General features: G+C 47.2%; 1 protein-coding gene across 1 annotated transcript in view; it reads right to left on the bottom strand.

The window, feature by feature from the left end:
- Nucleotides 1-381: 381 nt before the first annotated feature.
- The window catches only part of LOC109888623 (yjeF N-terminal domain-containing protein 3), an 80,373-nt gene continuing 59,305 nt past the window's right edge, over nucleotides 382-21,449 (bottom strand). Inside the window, exons 3-7 of the mRNA XM_020479780.2 lie at nucleotides 12,724-12,832; nucleotides 8,124-8,234; nucleotides 2,277-2,390; nucleotides 1,902-2,052; nucleotides 382-1,207 (exon numbers count right to left, since the gene is read on the bottom strand). Coding sequence (XP_020335369.2) covers nucleotides 1,011-1,207; nucleotides 1,902-2,052; nucleotides 2,277-2,390; nucleotides 8,124-8,234; nucleotides 12,724-12,832 — 682 coding nt within the window. The 3' untranslated portion in view covers nucleotides 382-1,010. The remainder of the gene's footprint in view (nucleotides 1,208-1,901; nucleotides 2,053-2,276; nucleotides 2,391-8,123; nucleotides 8,235-12,723; nucleotides 12,833-21,449) is intronic.

The raw sequence follows: 21,449 nt of genomic DNA, 5'->3' as shown, positions 1-21,449 counted from the left end.
TGTAGCATCCCAAATATGAAAACATTTCCTCTCAAATGCAGAATTGATATGAACTAAGCACACTGCAGACACAAGTTCTGATTCCACTCCATCAACTCTGGATTTAGAGAGAATTATTGAGGAAATCATTCAGCATGTAATATCATCCGTCTGATCTCCTGCCTGATCTCTTCTAACAATGTCTGAGGCTTGGCATGGATTTGCATAACCTACTGTGTGATCTCTGATGTTATGAAGCATAATGGCAGTTTTATCCACCAACACAGTTTGGACTCTACAAAGTTGTAACTCCTGTGGAGGATTTACTGTCATGATTACCTTTAATCTTGTCAGCTTTCATATGTCCTACTTTCTTACATCGAATCACATCGGAATCAAAACAATTGTTAAATGAGATATTTTATTGGACAAAGAGTTAACTCTGTAGCTGCAAAGCAACGAACAGGTGTTACTTGGACTAAGGAAATGCAGCAGTGTAGACTGAATTATATTTTTTAAAATATGCAGCTGCTAGAAAGTAGTATGACCCAAAATCCAAGCATTCTTCAATAAGAAAAACAGAACTCAAAACATAATAATACATAACAAAAAGCAGTGACTCGAAGGTACAAAACACCTCTTCCGCACAACATTCATAGTTTTTTGCTGAAGGAGAAAGATCATCTCAGAACTTTGCAAAGAAGCAATCACAAAAATGAGAATGACGCAACTCACTTGGTAACTCACTTGGTAACTCACATGAAAACTCACTTGGTAACTCACTTGGTAACTCACATGAAAACTCACATGGAAACATACAACTCAGACCTCCCACAGATTCTATACCATTTTTCTATTGTATTTGAGCAAACAGAGTGAATTCTGGGTAAGACTAAACCTGCTCTAGTCTACACCCATTGGAGAGATAGCACATGAACGGTAAAGCACAGTAACAATCTATAAAATACAAAACGTGAATATATTATCCATATTTATCCAAAATGATGACTGGTGAGTGTGTACAGAAGATTTTACAATTCTATAACACAGTCTATGCCTGGATATTCTGGCAGGTTCAGATCGTATTTCTTCTGGATGTCATAAGGCAGGAAGCGTCCCGCCAAGTAGTGCTTCCCTGAGAAACTGGTGGCACATCTCTTTGGTGCCATAAGCGAGATCAGGACGTCTGGGTTGATCCCATCTGAGGTCACCTGGTCAACATCCCAACCTTTAATAAACAAGGAAATGATGATTACCATTTGAATTCCATCTCCATTGATGGGACAACTAACCTGCCATCTACTAGCTATGTCACGTGACATAACATCATGGAGAGCATGAGTATCTCACTTGAGCTTCTCCTTTCAACTTTAATCGGCATTTCATATCTTACAGATTAGACACCTGCCAGGTAGCAGCATTCCAGAACAAGTTAAATGGGGAGAGGGTGTGATATAATGGCCAAATATATGTACTACACTTAGCTATATGCTTTACTATCTCATTCCATCCAGGTTGGTCTCTACAGCTCGGTAGTGTTGAGGATGACTTGAGGTTGATCTGACAAAGGCTATCGCAGTTGCAAATGTGGCCGGTGAATTGTTGAGCACACAGGAGGCTGCTGAGGGAAGGATGGCTCATAAAAATGTCTGGAATGGAGTAAATGGAATGGTATCAAACACATGGAAACCATGTGTTTGATGTGTTGATACCATTCCATTGACTCTGTTTCAGATATTACTATGAGTCCGTCCTCCCCAATCAAGGTGCCACCAACCTCCTGTGGTGGAGCATGTACAGGCTTTTATTGTGTATGGTTTACTCGTGTTTAGCTCAGAGCTAAAATCCTGTTTTGGGCTAATTTCTGTACATTTGTGCAACACTGGTACATGTTGAATGTGCAGCATAGATTTCAGCCTTACCTGAGGGTATGTCCAAACTTACGATGGGGATCTTGACCTGCTTCAGAGTGACTAGGATGCCAGCGTAGGGCTCCTTCACATCTGTGTGGTCAGTCTCTGGCCCCAGGATGGCATCGATCACCAGGTTATAGGCATCGTTAATCAACTGCACCTGAACACACAACCATAACACAACCACAACTCAAACTCAGCATCTAGACAAGAGCTTTACATTGTTCTCACAGCTCCAGCAAGGTGCACTTTCATAAGTCAGTTCCGCTAGCAGATGTCAACTTTAATTCAAGGATTCATTTGTACAATACACAAATTAATACTTGAATTAAACTTGACATCTAACATTTAATGTTTTATAATCCTTTTTTTTATGTTGCTCACCTCTGTTGGGAGATAGGAGAGGAATGGGATATCCATCTTTTCACACTGAACTGTGAAGTCCTGTTGAATGGTGTGAGGGGTACGTTTGGGATAGTAGATGGTTGGCTCATACTCCTGTGAGAGAGAGAGAGAAAATACTACTACCGGTCAAAAGTTTGGACACACCTACTCATTCAAGGATTTTTCTTTCATTTTGCTATTTTCTACATTGTAGAATAATAGTGAAGACTATGAAACGCATTCATAAAACTACGAAATAACACATATGGAATCATGTAGTAACCAAAAAAGTGTTAAACAAATCAAAACATATTTTATATTTGAGATACTTCAAATAGCCACCCTTTGACTTGATGACAGCTTTGCACACTCTTGACATTCTCTCAACCAGCTCGCCTGGAATGCTTTTCAAACAGTCTTGAAGGAGTTCCCACATATGCTGAGCACTTGTTGGCTGCTTTTCCTTCACTCTGCGGTCCGACTCATCTCAAACCACCTCAATTTGTTTGGGGTCGGGGGATTGTGGAGGCCAGGTCATCTGATGAAGCACTTCATCACTCTCCTTCTTGGTAAAATGTCCCTTACACAGCCTGGAGGTGTGTTGGGTCATTGTCCTGTTGAAAACCAAATGATAGTCCCACTAAGCCCAAACCAGATGGGATGGCGTATTGCTGCAGAATGCTGTTGTAGCCATGCTGGTTAAGTGTGCACAAATACACATACAAAGATCATCCGTTCCCCCACACCGCGTCTCACAAAGACATGGCGGTTGGAACCAAAAATCTCCAATTTGGACTCTAGGCCAAAGGACAAATTTCCACCAGTCTAATGTCCATTGCTTGTGTTTCTTGGCCCAAGCAGGTCTCTTCTTATTATTGGTGTCCTTTAGTAGTGGTTTCTTTGCAGTCATTCGACCATGAAGGCCTGATTCACACAGTCTCCTCTGAACAGTTGATGTTGAGATGTGTCTGTTACTTGAACTCTGTGAAGCATTTATTTGGGCTGCAATTTCTGAAACTGGTAACTCTAATGAACTTATCCTCTGCAGCAGGTAACTTTGGGTCTTCCATTCCTGTGGCGGTCCTCATGAGCGCCAGTTTCATCATAGCGCTTGATGGTTTTTGTGACTGCACATGGAGAAACTTTCAAAGTTCCTGACATTGTTGGGATTGACTGACCTTCATGTCTTAACATAATGATGGACAGTTGTTTCTCGTTCCTTATTTTAAATCAAATCAAATTTTATTTGTCACGTGCGCCGAATACAATAGGTGTAGACCTTACAGTCTTACAAATGTTTACTTACAAGCCCCTAACCAAAAATGCAGTTTAAAAAAATGTAATAAGAAATAAAAATAACAATTGATTAAAGAGCAGCAGTAAAATAACATTAGCGAGACTATATACAGGTACAGAGTCAATATGCGGGGCACCGGTTAGTTGAGGTAATATGTACATGTAGGTAGAGTTATTAAAGTGACTATGCATAGAAGCTGTTTAGAAGCCTCTATTCTTGCCATAATATGGACTTGGTCTTTTACCAAATCTTCTTTATATCCCCCCTAACTTGTCACAACACAACTGATTGGCTCAAACTCATCAAGAAGGAAAGAAATTCCACAAAAAAAATTAACAAGGCACACCTGTTAATTTAAATGCATTCCTGGTGACTAACTTATGAAGCTGGTTGAGAGAATGCCAAGAGTGTGCAAAGCTGTTATCAAGGGAAAGGGTGGCTGCTTTGAAGAATCTCAAATATACTTTGATTTGTTTGACACTTTTTTGTTGGTTACTACATGATTCCATATGTGTTATTTCATAGTTTTTATGTCTACATGGTTATTCTACAATGTAGAAAATAGTTTAAAAATATATATAAAGAAAAACCCTTGAATGAGTAGGTGTTCAAAAACTTTTGACCGGTAGTGTATATGAAAATGAAATATGAATGAAATACTTCGTAACCATATAAATCAATACAGGCCCTCTAAGATGACAAGGTGACAATTTAAGAGAGAACATACTTTGCTGTCTGTGGGTTGATCAGGGCTGGAGAGACAGACAGCTAGAGACTGACAGGGCTGCCCTCTGATTAGCACAGCGCTGTAAGCCTACTAGCACTCTGGACTCTGGGATGACTAAATTACACCTCCATGATTAATGATAGACGTTTAGGGAGAATGGAAAGCCAGACACCTGTGGCTTGTGATGTTAAACGACGGCCAGCCATGATCCCCACCGCTAATGGGCCTCAATCACAGTGATAAGTACCTCATACAAGTACCTCATACAAGTACTTGGGAGTATGGCTAGACGGTACACTTTCCTTCTCTCAGCACATATCAAAGCTGCAGGCTAATGTTAAATCTAGACTTGGTTTCATCTATCGTAATCGCTCCTCTTTCACCCCAGCTGCCAAACTAACCCTGATTCAGATGACCATCCTACCCGTGCTAGATTACGGAGACATCATTTATAGATCGGTAGGTAAGGGTGCTCTCGAGTGGCTAGATGTTCTTTACCATTTGGTCATCAGATTTGTCACCAATGCTCCATATAGGACACATCACTGCACTCTATACTCTTCTGTAAACTGGTCATCTCTGAAAACCTGTAACAAGACCCACTGATTGGTTGATGCTAATTGATAAAACCCTCTTAGGCCTCACTCCCCCCTATCTGAGATACCTACTGCAGCCCTCATCCTCCACATACACCACCCGTTCTGCCAGTCACATTCTGTTAAAGGTCCCCAAAGCACACACATTCCTTGGTAGTTCCTCTTTTCAGTTTTGATGCAGCTAGCGACTGGAATGAGCTGCAAAAAACACTCAAACTGAACAATTTTATCTCCATCTCTTCATTCAAAGTCTCAGTCATGGACACTCTTACTGACAGTTGTGGCTGCTTGGTATGATGTATTGCTGTCTCTACCTTCTTGCCCTTGTGCTGTTGTCTGTACCCAATAATGTGTGTACCATGTTTTGTGCTGCTAACAAGTTGTGCTGCTGCGATGTTGTGTTGCTACCATGTTGTTGTCATGTGGTGTTGCTGCCATGCTGTGTTGTCATGTGTTGCTGCCATGCTATGTGGTTGACTTAAGTCTCTCTTTATGTAGTGTTGTGGTGTCTCTCTTGTCGTGATGTGTGTTTTTTCCTATATTTTTAATCCCAGCCCCCATCCCCGCAGGAGTCCTTTTGACTTTTGGTAGGGCGTCATTGCAAATAAGAATTTGTTCTTAACTTACTTGCCTAGTTAAATAAAGGTTAAATATATACATTTGAAGTCGGAAGTTTACATACACTTTAGCCAAATACATTTAAACTCAGTTTTTCACAATTCCTGACATTTAATCCAAGTAAAAAATCCCTGTTTTAGGTCAGTTAGAATCACCACTTTATTTTAAGAATGTGAAATGTCAGAATAATAGTAGAGAGAATGATTTATTTCAGCTTTTATTTATTTCATCACATTCCCAGTGGGTCAGAAGTTTACATACACTCAATTAGTATTGGTAGCATTGCCTTTAAATTGTTTAACTTGGGTCAAACGTTTCAGGTAGCCTTCCACAAGCTTCCCACAATAAGTTGGGTGAATTTTGACCCATTCCTCCTGACAGAGCTGGTGTAACTGAATCAGGTTTGTAGGCTTCCTTGCTCACACACACTTTTTCAGTTCTGCCCACACATTGTCTATAGGATTGAGGTCAGGGCTTTGTGATGACCACTCTAATACCTTAACTTTGTTGTCCTTAAGCCATTTTGCCACAACTTTGGAAGTATGCTTAGGGTCATTGTCCATTTGGAAGACCCAAGCTTGAGATGTCTTGAGATGTTGCTTCAATATATCCACGTAATTTTCCTTCCTCATAAGGCCATCTATTTTGTGAAGTGCACCAGTCCCTCTTGCAGCAAAGCATCCCCATCCCAGCGATGAACCAGACTTGTGGAGGTCTACAATTTTTCTTCTGAGGTCTTGGCTGATTTCTTTTGATTTTCCCATGATGTCAAGCAAAGAGGCACTGAGTTTGAAGGTAGGCCTTGAAATACATCAAATACATCAAATGATGTCAATCAGCCTATCAGAAGTTTCTAAAGCCCTAACATAATTTTCTGTAATTTTCCAAGCTGTTTAAAAGCCCAGCCAACTTAGTGTATGTAAACTTCTGACCAACTGGCCCTGGTCAGTCAGAGGGTGAAGTTGTCTGTTAGCCCAGACGTCAGTCTACGTGCTCCAACTCGCTCCTGGGAGACATTAAACCAATCAGGCTTCAACCACAGGGGCTAAAGAACAGGCAACTGACGTCATCTTTCATAACTGCTGCTAAAGAACCCAGAGAGAGACGACCCTCTAGGGTGGCTGCGACCCCTCCGTGACCCCTTGGTGTCCTGACTTAGAAGAGGTAACAACGTCAACAAGAGACAGACATACCTTGGGGATGGAGGCACCATCAGGACGCTCTCTAGCATCAACAAGCGTCAACTAAGAGGTATATCAACAGGTTACAGACAGGGCACACGCCTTTTCCTGTTGATGTTAAGCCTTCCCACCGTTGAACTTCCTCTCCCTGATGGATGAGCATTCTGAGTAGGCCTTGAAGGAGCGTCTTTCCTGTGGTCACAGTCCGTTGAGATTCACAGTGGTTTGTTTCAACCGTGACATAAAGGCAACATTCAAAGGACATTATGGAATCTCTGAAACTCATCAGTCGTGATGAACACCTTGACTCTTTCAGACGTCGAGGCCAAGGTGTTTATGTTCAAAAGAAACACGAAAGAACCGCATTATGTTCCGAAAGAACTGTAGAACATCATGTGCATCCTCCCTTGCCTGAACAACAGGCTGGACTAACGGTCACAGACATAATCATACTCAGACAGAATCTGACAAAGGTGAGCTTTGACTTGGGGACTGTTTGTCTTTTCCATATGCAATATGTAATTTATTTAGCAGTGGAATGAACCATGGATGCATGCCAAACATACTGTGTCTTTTACACTGATAACAAGTTCAAACAGGTGCCATTAATACAGGTAACGAGTGGAGGACAGAGGAGCCTCTTAAAGAAGAAGTTACAGGTCTGTGAGAGCCAGAAATCTTTCTCGTTTGTAGGTGACCAAATACTTATTTTCCACCATAATTTGCAAATAAATTCATTAAAAATCCTGCAATGTGATTTTCTGGATTTTTTTTCTCATTTTGTCTGTCATAGTTGAAGTGTACCTATGATGAAATTTACAGGCCTCTCTCATCTTTTTAAGTGGGAGAACTTGCACAATTGGTGGCTGACTAAATACTTTTTTGCCCCACTGTATATGGTGAAGTTATAGGCAGGAAAAAGGCAGGAAAACAATAACGCATTTATGGTTTCGACCACATAGAATAAAGAAAGTAGACTTGCCGCACTATATCATAACGTGTAAATCCTTATTCAAATTATGATTTTAGTTCATGTACTGTTATCGTCTGTAGTATTGCAATAAATGTCTTCACATGACAGAACAGCATATCCACAGTCATGCAAACTAATGTGACTAAAGTCATGACATCAACAACATGCTATCATGGTATGCTACCACTGTCAACTGAATCCATACAGTATTTTAATGAGGGTAACAATGAAGTGATGTCATCGACATTTTCAATCCCATCATGGATCAATTAATCATTAAGGTCTACTTATAGGAGTTGTAATGAAAATCTCCTAAACCCTTTTACTTTATACTGCAATAAACTCACTGAACCATTTCATTCATTACTAACTATAGTCTGACATTGTCCACATGGCCATGTGTGTGAGATGGCTGGTGGGTGCATGGCTGGTGCAGTCTTCTGTGGTATACTTACAAATATGCGCAAGTGGCGGGCACACACCAGGCCGATGGAGCCGTTCTGGTCAGGACCACAGACTACCAACACTGTTGGCTGCTTCTTACCCAGGGAGGTTAGAGGAAAGGCCTGGAGGGAGAGAGAGACAGAGAGTGAGACAAAGACATCACCAGTTAGCCTAGCAGAATCATTGTCCAGGGTACAGGTCATCCAACCCGTGAGGCTGACCCTCCATCACTGTCAAACTCTCTCCTTCGAGTACCAGGGACGCAATGCCATAGCCAGGGGAAATGGCACCCAGGTCTTTTTTTAAAGACAGAAAGCCCCAAACGAATTAAACCCAGACAGGAGTGGAAAAAATACCAGACCCGGACACCACAGGATGCTCCCTTTAAATAACATACGGTACTACTTTCCATCAGGCCTGAGCCATGAGTTTTCCCACCGGGCCACTGGCATCTCCCCCTCTCTGTTTTACAGGGGCACAGCACATACCCCAGTAAATCCCCTCACACGTCCTTAAGAGAAGCAGCAGAGGTATCCCCCACTATATCCTGCTGGAGTTGGCGTGTTAACTTAAGTGGTCCAATCTTCCTCCTCACACCTAAATAGGATCAGTAGGGGAGTGAAACATGTAGTGTTGCTAGCTACTAGCGACATCACAGCTAAAGGTGTCTTACCTTACTTTCCAACAGCTTTAACACACCAAATATGTAGCCTAACTTTCATATACCGGACAAATGTCAATATGGCCGCTAAAACCGGGACTCTAAATGGAGTGGTACATTACAGTGCAACAAATGGAGCCGTACTCTAATTGCCGTATCTGATTAATACAGACATGAAATAATTAATTACAGTAATGATGGTGGGAGAAGAGAGACAGCAGCCATTATCTGTAACATAAATGTTCTGTCTAGGAGTAGATACACTCTAAATTAGATGAAAGAAGGATGGTAATGGCGGCATCAAGTCCGTGAGGTGGAAGGATAATGATGGCAGCAGAAGCTACCTTCCGAGCGTAGCGAGAGAGGAAATAGATAGGTAAGAATATTTAGCCTAAGTGGCTGAAACAGGTGAAATGACTTCCTGGTGTCATTAAGGGTGTAGTAGTGTGTCTCCTGCTGTGCAACAGGGTTTTCATGTGTGTCTCTCGTTGCGCTGATGTGATGGCACCCTCTCTGACTTGCTCCCCTGTGGCAAATGCTAACGCTAATTAGCACAGTAGCCCAATAAGGACCAGCCATCTTTGATAGGAGTGACATTCAATATCCACATACTGTGAATGCAGTGGAAAACCTGAGTGCCTTTTACAGCAGCATCCTAACTGTATCATATTATATTTTCTATCTTATCTCACCTTGCTTTAGGATTGGGCCATTAGCGCTAACAAAATGATTAAAGACAAAAGAGAAGGTCATTTCAGTGGATATCTACAATTCACATCCAGTGGAACAAGCTGGTTTTAGAGGAGTAGGTTGCCCTGGTCTGGGTTTAGTAGTCCGGGTGTAGCCCTGCTACCCTGCCTTCTATCTGGAGGAATGGGGTTATGTCAGCTCATGGTGCCAGGCTCTGCAGTCCTATCCTCATACATGTGCGCACACACACACACACACACACACACACACACACACACACACACAAACACACACACACACACAACACACACACACGAGCAATGGCTGCATTGACTCTAATAAGGTCCCTGAGGCTAAGCCTACTTTTTCCCCCTACACTTATTCTACCAGGTAAATCAACTGAGAACATATTCTCATTAACAGTAACCACCCTGGGAATAGTTGTTTTTAATTGGTAAGTCTATCGGCCAGCTAACTATCTAAACTTGTAGCAAGCATGGCCGAATTACCGACCGGGGTGGGGCCCATTGATCATCCGTTATCATATTAAAAACTGCAAACATTTGCCTCCACCCTATGGCAAAATGTGCATAATTTCAGCTGTAAAACTGCAAAAAATACATCTCTGCCCATGGCAAAATGAGTAGAATTGCATGACATTAGTTATTATATTTGTGCCCCCCAACCCCCATGCCCATCCCTGCACTATAGGGCCTCTGCTCTCATCCATCTGACACACACACACACACACACACACACACACACTTGCCCCCACACCCACATGTCCCACCACATATACAGCCACAAACCATGATATTTAGTATTTTTACAATATAATGTTTCATTATTTTAAATATTCATAAATTATTATAATAAAAAAAGACAACATCTAAATACTATTCATATTACAGAGCAGGTGGTAAAGCTTCATGTGACACCTTTTGCTTTGTAGCATCTACAGATGAAACATTATGGTGCCTGGGTAAGGCCAAAATGGCACAAATATTCCAACTTCAATTCATTATTTCTCAATGATGCCTTAAAATACAAATGTCAAATATGTATCAACAATCATTCCTCCAAAGGACCCTTTTATGGATTACATTTTGTGAAAATCAAAAATATGATGGTCTCTTTTGTTCTAGTTTCATAAGGAATCCCCCAAACATAAACATACAGCCACACACTCCTGATGAAAGCTGAGCGGGATAATCAATGTGTTTTTCAATGGACACGTTGACATATTCAACACATCCTGAGTAGACAGAACAGGGACACAGGGACAGCAGACTCCAGCGTTTACTGCTCCATGGAACTGGAGCATTCTTTGTATCCCCAGGTGCTGAAAGGCCTTTGCCTGCTATCCCTACCCCTAGGCTAAACGCAGGCGCTGCACTCACGCACGCCAGATCACAGAGGAACACCGATGAGATGGACCCTTGATGGGCCCGTGTGGTTGATGCCAGGGGGGTTGAGGTCTTTGGGCGTATATGGGGTGGATTACTCTGTGAGGAGTTCATGTTATCTGGCAAACGCAACCACTGTAGTGAAATCACAAAGCCTTACTACTGAACTCAAAATCAAATCAAATGTATTTGTCACATACACATGGTTAGCAGATGTTAATGCAAGTGTAGCGAAATGCTTGTGCTTCTAGTTCCGACAATGCAGTAATAACCAACGAGTAATCTAACCTAACAATTCCAAAACTACTACCTTATACACACAAGTGTAAAGGGATAAAGAATATGTAGATAAAGATATATGAATGAGTGATGGTACAGAGCGGCATAGGCAAGATGCACTAGATGGTATCGAGTACAGCATATACATATGCGATGAGTAATGTAGGGTATGTAAACAAAGTGGCATAGTTTAAGTGGCTAGTGATACATGTATTAGATAAAGACGCAGTAGATGATATAGGGTACAGTATATACATATACATATGAGATGAGTAATGTAGGGTATGTAAACATTATATTAAGTGGCATTGTTTAAAGTGGCTAGTGATACATTTGACATCAATTTCCATCAATTCCCATTATTAAAGTGGCTGGAGTTGAGTCACTAACTCAATGTTAGTGGTGGCTGTTTAACAGTCTGATGGCCTTGAGATAGAAGCTGTTTTTCAGTCTCTCGGTCCCTGCTTTGATGCACCTGTACTGACCTCGCCTTCTGGATGATAGCGGGGTGAACAGGCAGTGGCTCGGGTGGTTGTTGTCCTTGATGATCTTTATGGCCTTCCTGTGACATCGGGTGGTGTGGGTGTCCTGGAGGGCAGGTAGTTTGCCCCCGTTGATACGTTGTGCAGACCTCACTACCCTCTGGAGAGCCTTACGGTTGTGAGCGGAGCAGTTGCCGTACCAGGCGGTGATACAGCCCGACAGGATGCTCTCGATTGTGTATCTGTAGAAGTTTGTGAGTGCTTTTGGTGACAAGCCGAATTTCTTCAGCCTCCTGAGGTTGAAGAGGCGCTGCTGCGCCTTCTTCACAACGCTGCCTGTGTGGGTGGACCAATTCAGTTTGTCCATGATGTGTACGCTGAGGAACTTAAAACGTACTACCGTCTCCGCTACTGTCCCATCGATGTGGATAGGGGGGTGCTCCCTCTGCTGTTTCCTGAAGTCCACAATCATCTCCTTTGTTTTGTTGACGTTGAGTGTGAGGTTATTTTCCTGAACTTTGATGTCATGCATGTGGGTGCAGTAGCCCCAAGCCGAGCCAGACGCTGCTTGTCTAGCTACGTACTGTATGTGTGCTGCGGCTGCTCGAGCCATGGACCATTATCTTTTGGTGATAATGATGGTAGGTGGATGTGGTTGAGGTAATCAGACGCTCTGAGGGGAGCTCTCACTCTTTATCTCTGATAGGAAAGTGTCTTATGTCTGACAGCTCAAGGAACATTAACCACACCGGGTTCCTGTGGAGGATACGACTACAGGGTTAAACCAACCGACCGCCTGGTCAAAGTGTTCCTGACACAAAGTGTGTTCCTGAGAGCTCCACACTCCGTACACTGCTGCTGACCACAGGCAGTCTGACTGGGAGAACTAACTTACAGAACGCTCACCACACATTACACAAAGAGACACACACACACACACACACACACACACACACACACACAGGGGTCTGATGTAAAAAGGGATTTATAAATACATTTGATTGATTGATGGATAGATAGATTAATGAGTAGCCCGAAAAAGGTGGTTCTTGGAAAGAGGAGTGGGGGGGGGTAAGGGTGGTACATAAAGTACCTTGGTGATGGCGATGGCACAGGCATGCCCCCAGATCTCTATCAGCTGCTGCTGGCCAAACCTGTAGTCCCTCAGCAGCTCTGTCTCAATGGCTGCTGTCTCCACTTTACTGTAGGGAAACACAACACAGAGCAATAGCATTAGCATCATCAATCAGATTCAATCAATCACAATTAAATTATATATTGTGTACGGTAGCACTGTTAATGAATCTCTCAGCAAACTAGACCTAAACCTTAAAAACATATGTTGCTGTGTTGCGTGTTAGATGAAATGCTTGGTTGGTGATTGTCTGATGCCTGAGGTATTTCCTTTGAGTGTAATGACACTACCAAGTTGAAGTTTATGAAGTAGATATTTATATGGCTCTGAAACAGGTATACAGGTAAGGCTGACAGGCCTGAACTGACAGTCCTGAACTGATATCATAACTCTGCCATGTGCGCTCATTTAACCAGAGAGGGAGCTGCTGTGGAAACACAGAGAAAGTACACTATTCCATATTACACTAGAGACACCTGGTGGAGAGATGGGGTACTACATCAAGACTTTCTCAGAATACGATGGAGAATATTATAATCAAAGCATATAGTATGATAACATACACAGAGTATACCAATTATTATGAACACTTTCCTGATGATGAGTTGCACCCCCACCTCAATTTGTCAGGGCATGGACTCCACAAGTTGCCGAAAGATTTTCACAGGGATGCTGGCCCATGTTGACTCCAATGCTTCCCACAGTTGTGTCAAGTTGGCTGGATGTCCTTTGAGTGGTGGACCATTATTGATACACATAAGAAACATGAGCTTGAAAAAAAACAGCAGCGCTGCAGTTCTTGACACAAACCGGTGCGCGTGGCACCTGCTACCATACCTCGTTCAAGGACAGTTACATCTTTTGTCTTGCCCAGTCACCCTCTGAATGACACATATACACAATCCATGTCTCAATTGTCTCAAGGCTTAAAAAAATATTCTTTAACATGTCTCCTCCCCTTCATCTACACTAACTGAAGTGGATGCATGTCTGTCATGGTGTATATCATGGAAAGACCAGGTGTTCTTAATGTTGGCCTAATGGTTAAGAGCATTGGGCCTGTAACGAAAGGTTGCTTGTTCGAATCCATGAGCCAGCAATGTGGATTAATCTGCTGTTCTGCCCTTGAGCAAGGCAGTTAACCCCCAACAACTGCTCCCTGGACACCGATGATGTGGATTAAGGCAGCCCCCCCCACCTCTCTGATTCTGTGGGCCTCTTTTTAAATGCGGAAGACACATTTCGATTTAATGCATTCAGTTGTACAACTGACTAGATTTCCCACTTTCCTCAAAGGTGACATTTGTGGTTCCAGCAGGACTATTTTTGTTTACAGCAGAATGTATTTGTCAGCTGATGCTCTGCTCACACACAGGCTCGTGCGGTACCGGAGCGCCAGTCCAGGTCCAAGAGGCTTTTAAAGAGCTTCTACCCCCAAGCCATAAGTCTCCTGAACATCTAATGAAATGGCTACCTAGACTACTTGCATTGCCCCCCTCTTTTACGCTGCTGCTACTCTCTGTTATTATCTATGCATAGTCACTTGAATAACTCTACCTTCATGGACATATTACCTCAATGACCTCTACTAACCGGTGCCCCCACACAATGACTCTGTTCCGGTACCTCCTCTATATAGCCTCGCTTTTGTTATTTATTGTGCTGCTCTTTAATTATTTGTCACTTTTATTTCTTACGTTTTATTTTTCTTAAAACTGCATTGTTGGTTAAAGGCTTGTAAGTAAGCATTTCACTGTTGTATTCAGCGCGTGACAAAACATTTGATTTGAAGCACACACATTTGTAGAATTTTGCATTTTTCAAACACCTGAAACTGTATTTTCCTGCAATCTAGAGCCAAAATCATTATGCTTAATTTGATGTAAAAAAAACATGTCTATTTTTCTGCATACAGTATCTAAGCATACCTCTTGAGCTGTCCTCCTGATTGGTGGTTATTTTTTAAAGAAATGAAATATTCTTCTCTGCATCTCTGCTAAAATCTGGGTAATTGATTGAAAGTAATGTGAGTCTTATTTAGTACATTGTTGTTTTTTTTAAGTCTACCAACTTTGCCAGCAGGCATGCCAGCTAAGATAGACAAGCTAGCTACTCTAACATGATTGATAGCCTGAAATGTCTTCTTGGTTATCAGGTCATGAGATTGGGAACCTATCTGGCTGAGCTAAATCCAACTTCATAAAATTGGTTAGTAGAATTACAGAGAGAAAAAACTAAGCATTATTGTTATTTAAATGTAAAAAAAAAATATATATAAATGAATAAGAAAAACAGGACAAATCTGAGGGGGCACATGCCCCTGGCATGACGCCTCTGGACTTAATCATCCTCCACTTGTGACTACAGAGGAAAACGGAGCATACAGGGAAGCTAAAAGGGCCACTGACATCTGAAGCATGTAACAACTTCAGGAAGCTCAACAAGGACTAAGAAGTTTGTCCCTGATGTAAAACCTAATTGAGATATCTTATGATGAAACACTCTAACCATATTTCGAGTTCTCATGCAGATGAAAGTCACACGTTGAAAGCATTTAAAAACAGTACAACTTAATGTCCTGGCATCACAGGCAACAACCCCACATTCACATATCGCTTAAACCAATAAACATAATCTTAATTTCACTGTGACTAGTTGAATGCTTTTAAGGTTGCCCCAGCATTGGCCCATTGTTCTCTTCTCTTTTGGCTCTAGGATCACTGTGTTAAAACCTACCGAGTCCAACGGGGCTTTTGGCATTTAGCTCAGCCAACAGAGCATCACACCTGTCACCCAGGGCTAGCCTGGGGCAGACTTCCTGGCTCGCTGTGACATGATGGTCTTTACAAAGATCACATTAGTTCATTGGATTGGATGGCTGCTTTCATAATAGGACGATAGTACTTTTACAGTAAGCAATGTAGGCTACAATTCATCCGCGGTCACTGCCTGAAGGCCTACATAAAATGTAAAAACTTGTCACCATGGATAGATGTTGCCCTTAAGCACAGATTTAGGATCAGCTAACCCTCCACAACCCTAACCTTAAACAGTACGGGGGGTGGGGGGGGGGGGGGTCCTGCATCTGTCTGGAAAACATCATCCTACTCCACTGTCTTCTAGACCAGGCCAAATGGCACCCATATGGAGCCTGCTGGGTCCACATAATTCAATATAACTTATTATATATCTTTGTCTGGGTCAACAATGAGACAGAAATCCCTGTTCATGTTCCTCCCAAGTCCCCAGCAAACAGATAACACACAGTACTGTAGTCCTTCACTCAAGCACATAAAAGCCCTCGAGGGAAAGGGAGAGATGGATCCAACTTAGGTACACCAAGGGGGACCATATGTCAGTGAAGGTGCTCTGAAGAGCAGAGGAGGAGGGGAGGGGGTGTTGCACATTCGCTTGAGTGGCTGGAACAGCAGCAGCAGAGACAGTAACAAGCTGGAGAGACCCAGTGTTGCACCCCTCCCTCCCCTGGAGTCTCCATTAATCTCCATGTGTGTGGCGGCCACGGCATCCCTATGGTGTGTCATTGCTCCTCGCCACTCAGGCTGTGGCCCAGGGTGCTCAGCTGTGATCACATGCCTGTTAATGAGCCTGTTTACCTCCACAGCCTAGTTGTCCCTGAAGGGTAGCAGACACACACACAAACAGAGGGGGATACATGCACATACCTTTTCAAACACACACTTACTCGCATGAGCAGATGGCTGCTCGCAAAACACTTCACCACGTCACAACCAAAATATACAGTAGGGCCTACACAAAAAACATTCACGACTAAGGCTGTGGTGACCACATGACTCAACATCACAACACTTTCCAATGTCTAATGAGCTCATCTTTATGGGAGAGAGTCAACAGAGCTGTCTGACACAACTAATGAAAAACACAAGAGTGCCTGCAGTAACGCTGTACTAACGCTGTACTAACGCTGTACTAACAGTACACTCTCAGGAGACTGATTAGGTCTGGGATGATGAAGTGATTAATATAAATTGCAGCCTGTTAATTGCATGGAGTGTCAATCCATCTTCATTTATCTGGATCTGTTCATTAAGACAAAGTTACAGTGAAATGTGTGCAGGAGCAGAAAGCTTACACTTTTTAAATAAGAAAATAACTGAGTATTAAGGCTGTTCCTCTCCTCCTCTCCCATGTCCTCCTCTCCTCCTCTCCCATGTCCTCCTCTCCTCCTCTCCCATGTCCTCCTCTCCTCCTCTCCCATGTCCTCCTCCCCTCCTCTCCCATGTCCTCCTCTCCTCCTCTCCCATGTCCTCCTCTCCTCCTCTCCCATGCCCTCCTCTCCTCCTCTCCCATGTCCTCCTCTCCTCCTCTCCCATGTCCTCCTCTCCTCCTCTCCCATGTCCTCCTCTCCTCCTCTCCCATGCCCTCCTCTCCTCCTCTCCCATGCCCTCCTCTCCTCCTCTCCCATGCCCTCCTCTCCTCCTCTCCCATGCCCTCCTCTCCTCCTCTCCCATGCCCTCCTCCCCTCCTCTCCATGCCCTCCTCTCCCATGCCCTCCTCTCCTCCTCTCCCATGCCCTCCTCTCCTCCTCTCCCATGCCCTCCTCTCCCATGTCCTCCTCTCCTCCTCTCCCATGTCCTCCTCTCCTCCTCTCCCATGTCCTCCTCTCCTCCTCTCCCATGCCCTCCTCTCCTCCTCTCCCATGCCCTCCTCTCCTCCTCTCCCATGCCCTCCTCTCCTCCTCTCCCATGCCCTCCTCTCCTCCTCTCCCATGCCCTCCTCTCCTCCTCTCCCATGCCCTCCTCTCCCTCCTCTCCCATGCCCTCCTCTCCTCCTCTCCCATGCCCTCCTCTCCTCCTCTCCCATGCCCTCCTCCCCTCCTCTCCCATGCCCTCCTCTCCTCCTCTACCATGCCCTCCTCTCCTCCTCTCCCATGCCCTCCTCTCCTCCTCTCCCATGTCCTCCTCTCCTCCTCTCCCATTCCCTCCTCTACCATGTCCTCCTCTCCTCCTCTCCCATTCCCTCCTCTCCCATGTCCTCCTCTCCTCCTCTCCCATTCCCTCCTCTCCCATGTCCTCCTCTCCTCCTCTCCCATTCCCTCCTCTCCCATGTCCTCCTCTCCTCCTCTCCCATTCCCTCCTCCTACCATGTCCTCCTCTCCTCCTCTCCCATTCCCTCCTCTCCCATGTCCTCCTCTCCTCCTCTCCCATTCCCTCCTCTCCCATGTCCTCCTCTCCTCCTCTCCCATGTCCTCCTCTCCTCCTCTCCCATGCCCTCCTCTCCTCCTCTCCCATGCCCTCCTCTCCTCCTCTACCATGTCCTCCTCTCCTCCTCTCCCATTCCCTCCTCTACCATGTCCTCCTCTCCTCCTCTCCCATTCCCTCCTCTCCCATGTCCTCCTCTCCTCCTCTCCCATTCCCTCCTCTACCATGTCCTCCTCTCCTCCTCTCCCATTCCCTCCTCTCCCATGTCCTCCTCTCCTCCTCTCCCATTCCCTCCTCTCCCATGTCCTCCTCTCCTCCTCTCCCATGTCCTCCTCTCCTCCTCTCCCATGCCCTCCTCTCCTCCTCTCCCATGCCCTCCTCCCCTCCTCTCCCATGCCCTCCTCCCCTCCTCTCCCATGCCCTCCTCCCCTCCTCTCCCATGCCCTCCTCTCCTCCTCTCCCATGCCCTCCTCTCTCCTCCTCTCCCATGCCCTCCTCCCCTCCTCTCCCATGCCCTCCTCCCCTCCTCTCCCATGCCCTCCTCCCCTCCTCTCCCATGCCCTCCTCTCCTCCTCTCCCATGTCCTCCTCTCCTCCTCTCCCATTCCCTCCTCCCCTCCTCTCCCATTCCCTCCTCCCCTCCTCTCCCATGCCCTCCTCCCCTCCTCTCCCATGCCCTCCTCTCCCATGCCCTCCTCCCCTCCTCTCCCATGTCCTCCTCTCCTCCTCTCCCATGCCCCTCCTCCCCTCCTCTCCCATGCCCTCCTCCCCTCCTCTCCCATGTCCTCCTCCCCTCCTCTCCCATGCCCTCCTCCCCTCCTCTCCCATGTCCTCCTCTCCTCCTCTCCCATGTCCTCCTCTCCTCCTCTCCCATGCCCTCCTCCCCTCCTCTCCCATGCCCTCCTCCCCTCCTCTCCCATGTCCTCCTCTCCTCCTCTCCCATGCCCTCCTCCCCTCCTCTCCCATGCCCTCCTCCCCTCCTCTCCCATGTCCTCCTCTCCTCCTCTCCCATGCCCTCCTCCCCTCCTCTCCCATGCCCTCCTCCCCTCCTCTCCCATGTCCTCCTCCCCTCCTCTCCCATGTCCTCCTCTCCTCCTCTCCCATGCCCTCCTCCCCTCCTCTCCCATGTCCTCCTCTCCTCCTCTCCCATGCCCTCCTCCCCTCCTCTCCCATGCCCTCCTCCCCTCCTCTCCCATGCCCTCCTCTCCCATGCCCTCCTCTCCTCCTCTCCCATGCCCTCCTCTCCTCCTCTACCATGCTCTCCTCTCCTCCTCTCCCATGCCCTCCTCTCCTCCTCTCCCATGCCCTCCTCTTCTCCCATGCCCTCCTCTCCTCCTCTCCCATGCCCTCCTCTCCTCCTCTCCCATGCCCTCCTCTCCTCCTCTCCCATGCCCTCCTCTCCTCCTCTCCCCATGCCCTCCTCCCCTCCTCTCCCATGCCCTCCTCTCCCATGCCCTCCTCTCCTCCTCTCCCATGCCCTCCTCTCCTCCTCTCCCATGCCCTCCTCTCCTCCTCTCCCATGCCCTCCTCTCCTCCTCTCCCATGCCCTCCTCTCCTCCTCTCCTCCTCTCCCATGCCCTCCTCTCCTCCTCTCCCATGCCCTCCTCTCCTCCTCTCCCATGCCTTCCTCTCCTCCTCTCCCATGCCTTCCTCTCCTCCTCTCCCATGCCTTCCTCTCCTCCTCTCCCATGCCCTCCTCTCCTCCTCTCCCATGCCCTCCTCTCCTCCTCTCCCATGCCCTCCTCTCCTCCTCTCCCATGCCCTCCTCCCCTCCTCTCCCATGCCCTCCTCCCCTCCTCTCCCATTCCCTCCTCTCCCATGTCCTCCTCTCCTCCTCTCCCATGCCCTCCTCCCCTCCTCTCCCATGCCCTCCTCCCCTCCTCTCCCATGCCCTCCTCTCCTCTCCCATGCCCTCCTCTCCTCCTCTCCCATGCCCTCCTCTCCCATTCCCACCTCTCCTCCTCTCCCATTCCCACCTCTCCTCCTCTCCCATGCCCTCCTCTCCTCCTCTCCCATGCCCTCCTCTCCTCCTCTCCCATGCCCTCCTCTTCTCCTCTCCCATGCCCTCCTCCCCTCCTCTCCCATGCCCTCCTCTCCTCCTCTCCCATGCCCTCCTCTCCTCCTCTCCCATGCCCTCCTCTCCTCCTCTCCCATGCCCTCCTCTCCTCCTCTCCCATGCCCTCCTCTCCTCCTCTCCCATGCCCTCCTCTCCTCCTCTCCCATGCCCTCCTCTCCCATTCCCTCCTCTCCCATGCCCTCCTCTCCTCCTCTCCCATGCCCTCCTCTCCCATGCCCTCCTCCTCCTCCTCCCATGCCCTCCTCCCCTCCTCTCCCATGCCCTCCTCTCCTCCTCTCCCATGCCCTCCTCTCCTCCTCTTGCATGCCCTCCTCTCCTCCTCCCCCATGCCCTCCTCTCCTCCTCTCCCATGCCCTCCTCCCCTCCTCTCCCATGCCCTCCTCTCCTATGCCCTCCTCCCCTCCTCTCCTATGCCCTCCTCCCCTGCTCTCCCATGCCCTCCTCCCCTCCTCTCCCATGCCCTCCTCTCCTCCTCTCCCATGCCCTCCTCTCCTCCTCTCCCATGCCCTCTCCTCCTCTCCCATGCCCTCCTCTCCTCCTCCTCTCCCATGCCCTCCTCTCCTCCTCTCCCATGCCCTCCTCTCCTCCTCTCCCATGCCCTCCTCTTCTCCTCTCCCATGCCCTCCTCCCCTCCTCTCCCATGCCCTCCTCTCCTCTCCCATGCCCTCCTCTCCTCCTCTCCCATGCCCTCCTCTCCTCCTCTCCCATGCCCTCCTCTCCTCCTCTCTCCATGCCCTCCTCTCCTCCTCTCCCATGCCCTCCTCTCCTCCTCTCCCATGCCCTCCTCTCCCCTCTCCCATGCCCTCCTCTCCCATTCCCTCCTCTCCCATGCCCTCCTCTCCTCCTCTCCCATGCCCTCCTCTCCCATGCCCTCCTCCCCTCCTCTCCCATGCCCTCCTCCCCTCCTCTCCCATGCCCTCCTCTCCTCCTCTCCCATGCCCTCCTCTCCTCCTCTTGCATGCCCTCCTCTCCTCCTCCCCCATGCCCTCCTCTCCTCCTCTCCCATGCCCTCCTCCCCTCCTCTCCCATGCCCTCCTCTCCTATGCCCTCCTCCCCTCCTCTCCCATGCCCTCCTCCCCTCCTCTCCCATGCCCTCCTCCCCTCCTCTCCCATGCCCTCCTCTCCTCCTCTCCCATGCCCTCCTCTCCTCCTCTCCCATGCCCTCTCCTCCTCTCCCATGCCCTCCTCTCCTCCTCCTCTCCCATGCCCTCCTCTCCTCCTCTCCCATGCCCTCCTCTCCTCCTCTTGCATGCCCTCCTCTCGCATGCCTTCCTCTCCTCCTCTCCCATGCCCTCCTCCCCTCCTCTCCCATGCCCTCCTCTCCTCCTCTTGCATGCCCTCCTCCCCATGCCCTCCTCTCCTCCTCCCCCATGCCCTCCTCTCCTCTCCCATGCCCTCCTCTCCTCCTCTCCCATGCCTTCCTCTCCT

Source organism: Oncorhynchus kisutch, linkage group LG4, assembly GCF_002021735.2.
Source record: "Oncorhynchus kisutch isolate 150728-3 linkage group LG4, Okis_V2, whole genome shotgun sequence".
NCBI lineage: Eukaryota > Metazoa > Chordata > Actinopteri > Salmoniformes > Salmonidae > Oncorhynchus > Oncorhynchus kisutch.
This window is presented reverse-complemented; position numbering and strand designations above follow the sequence as displayed.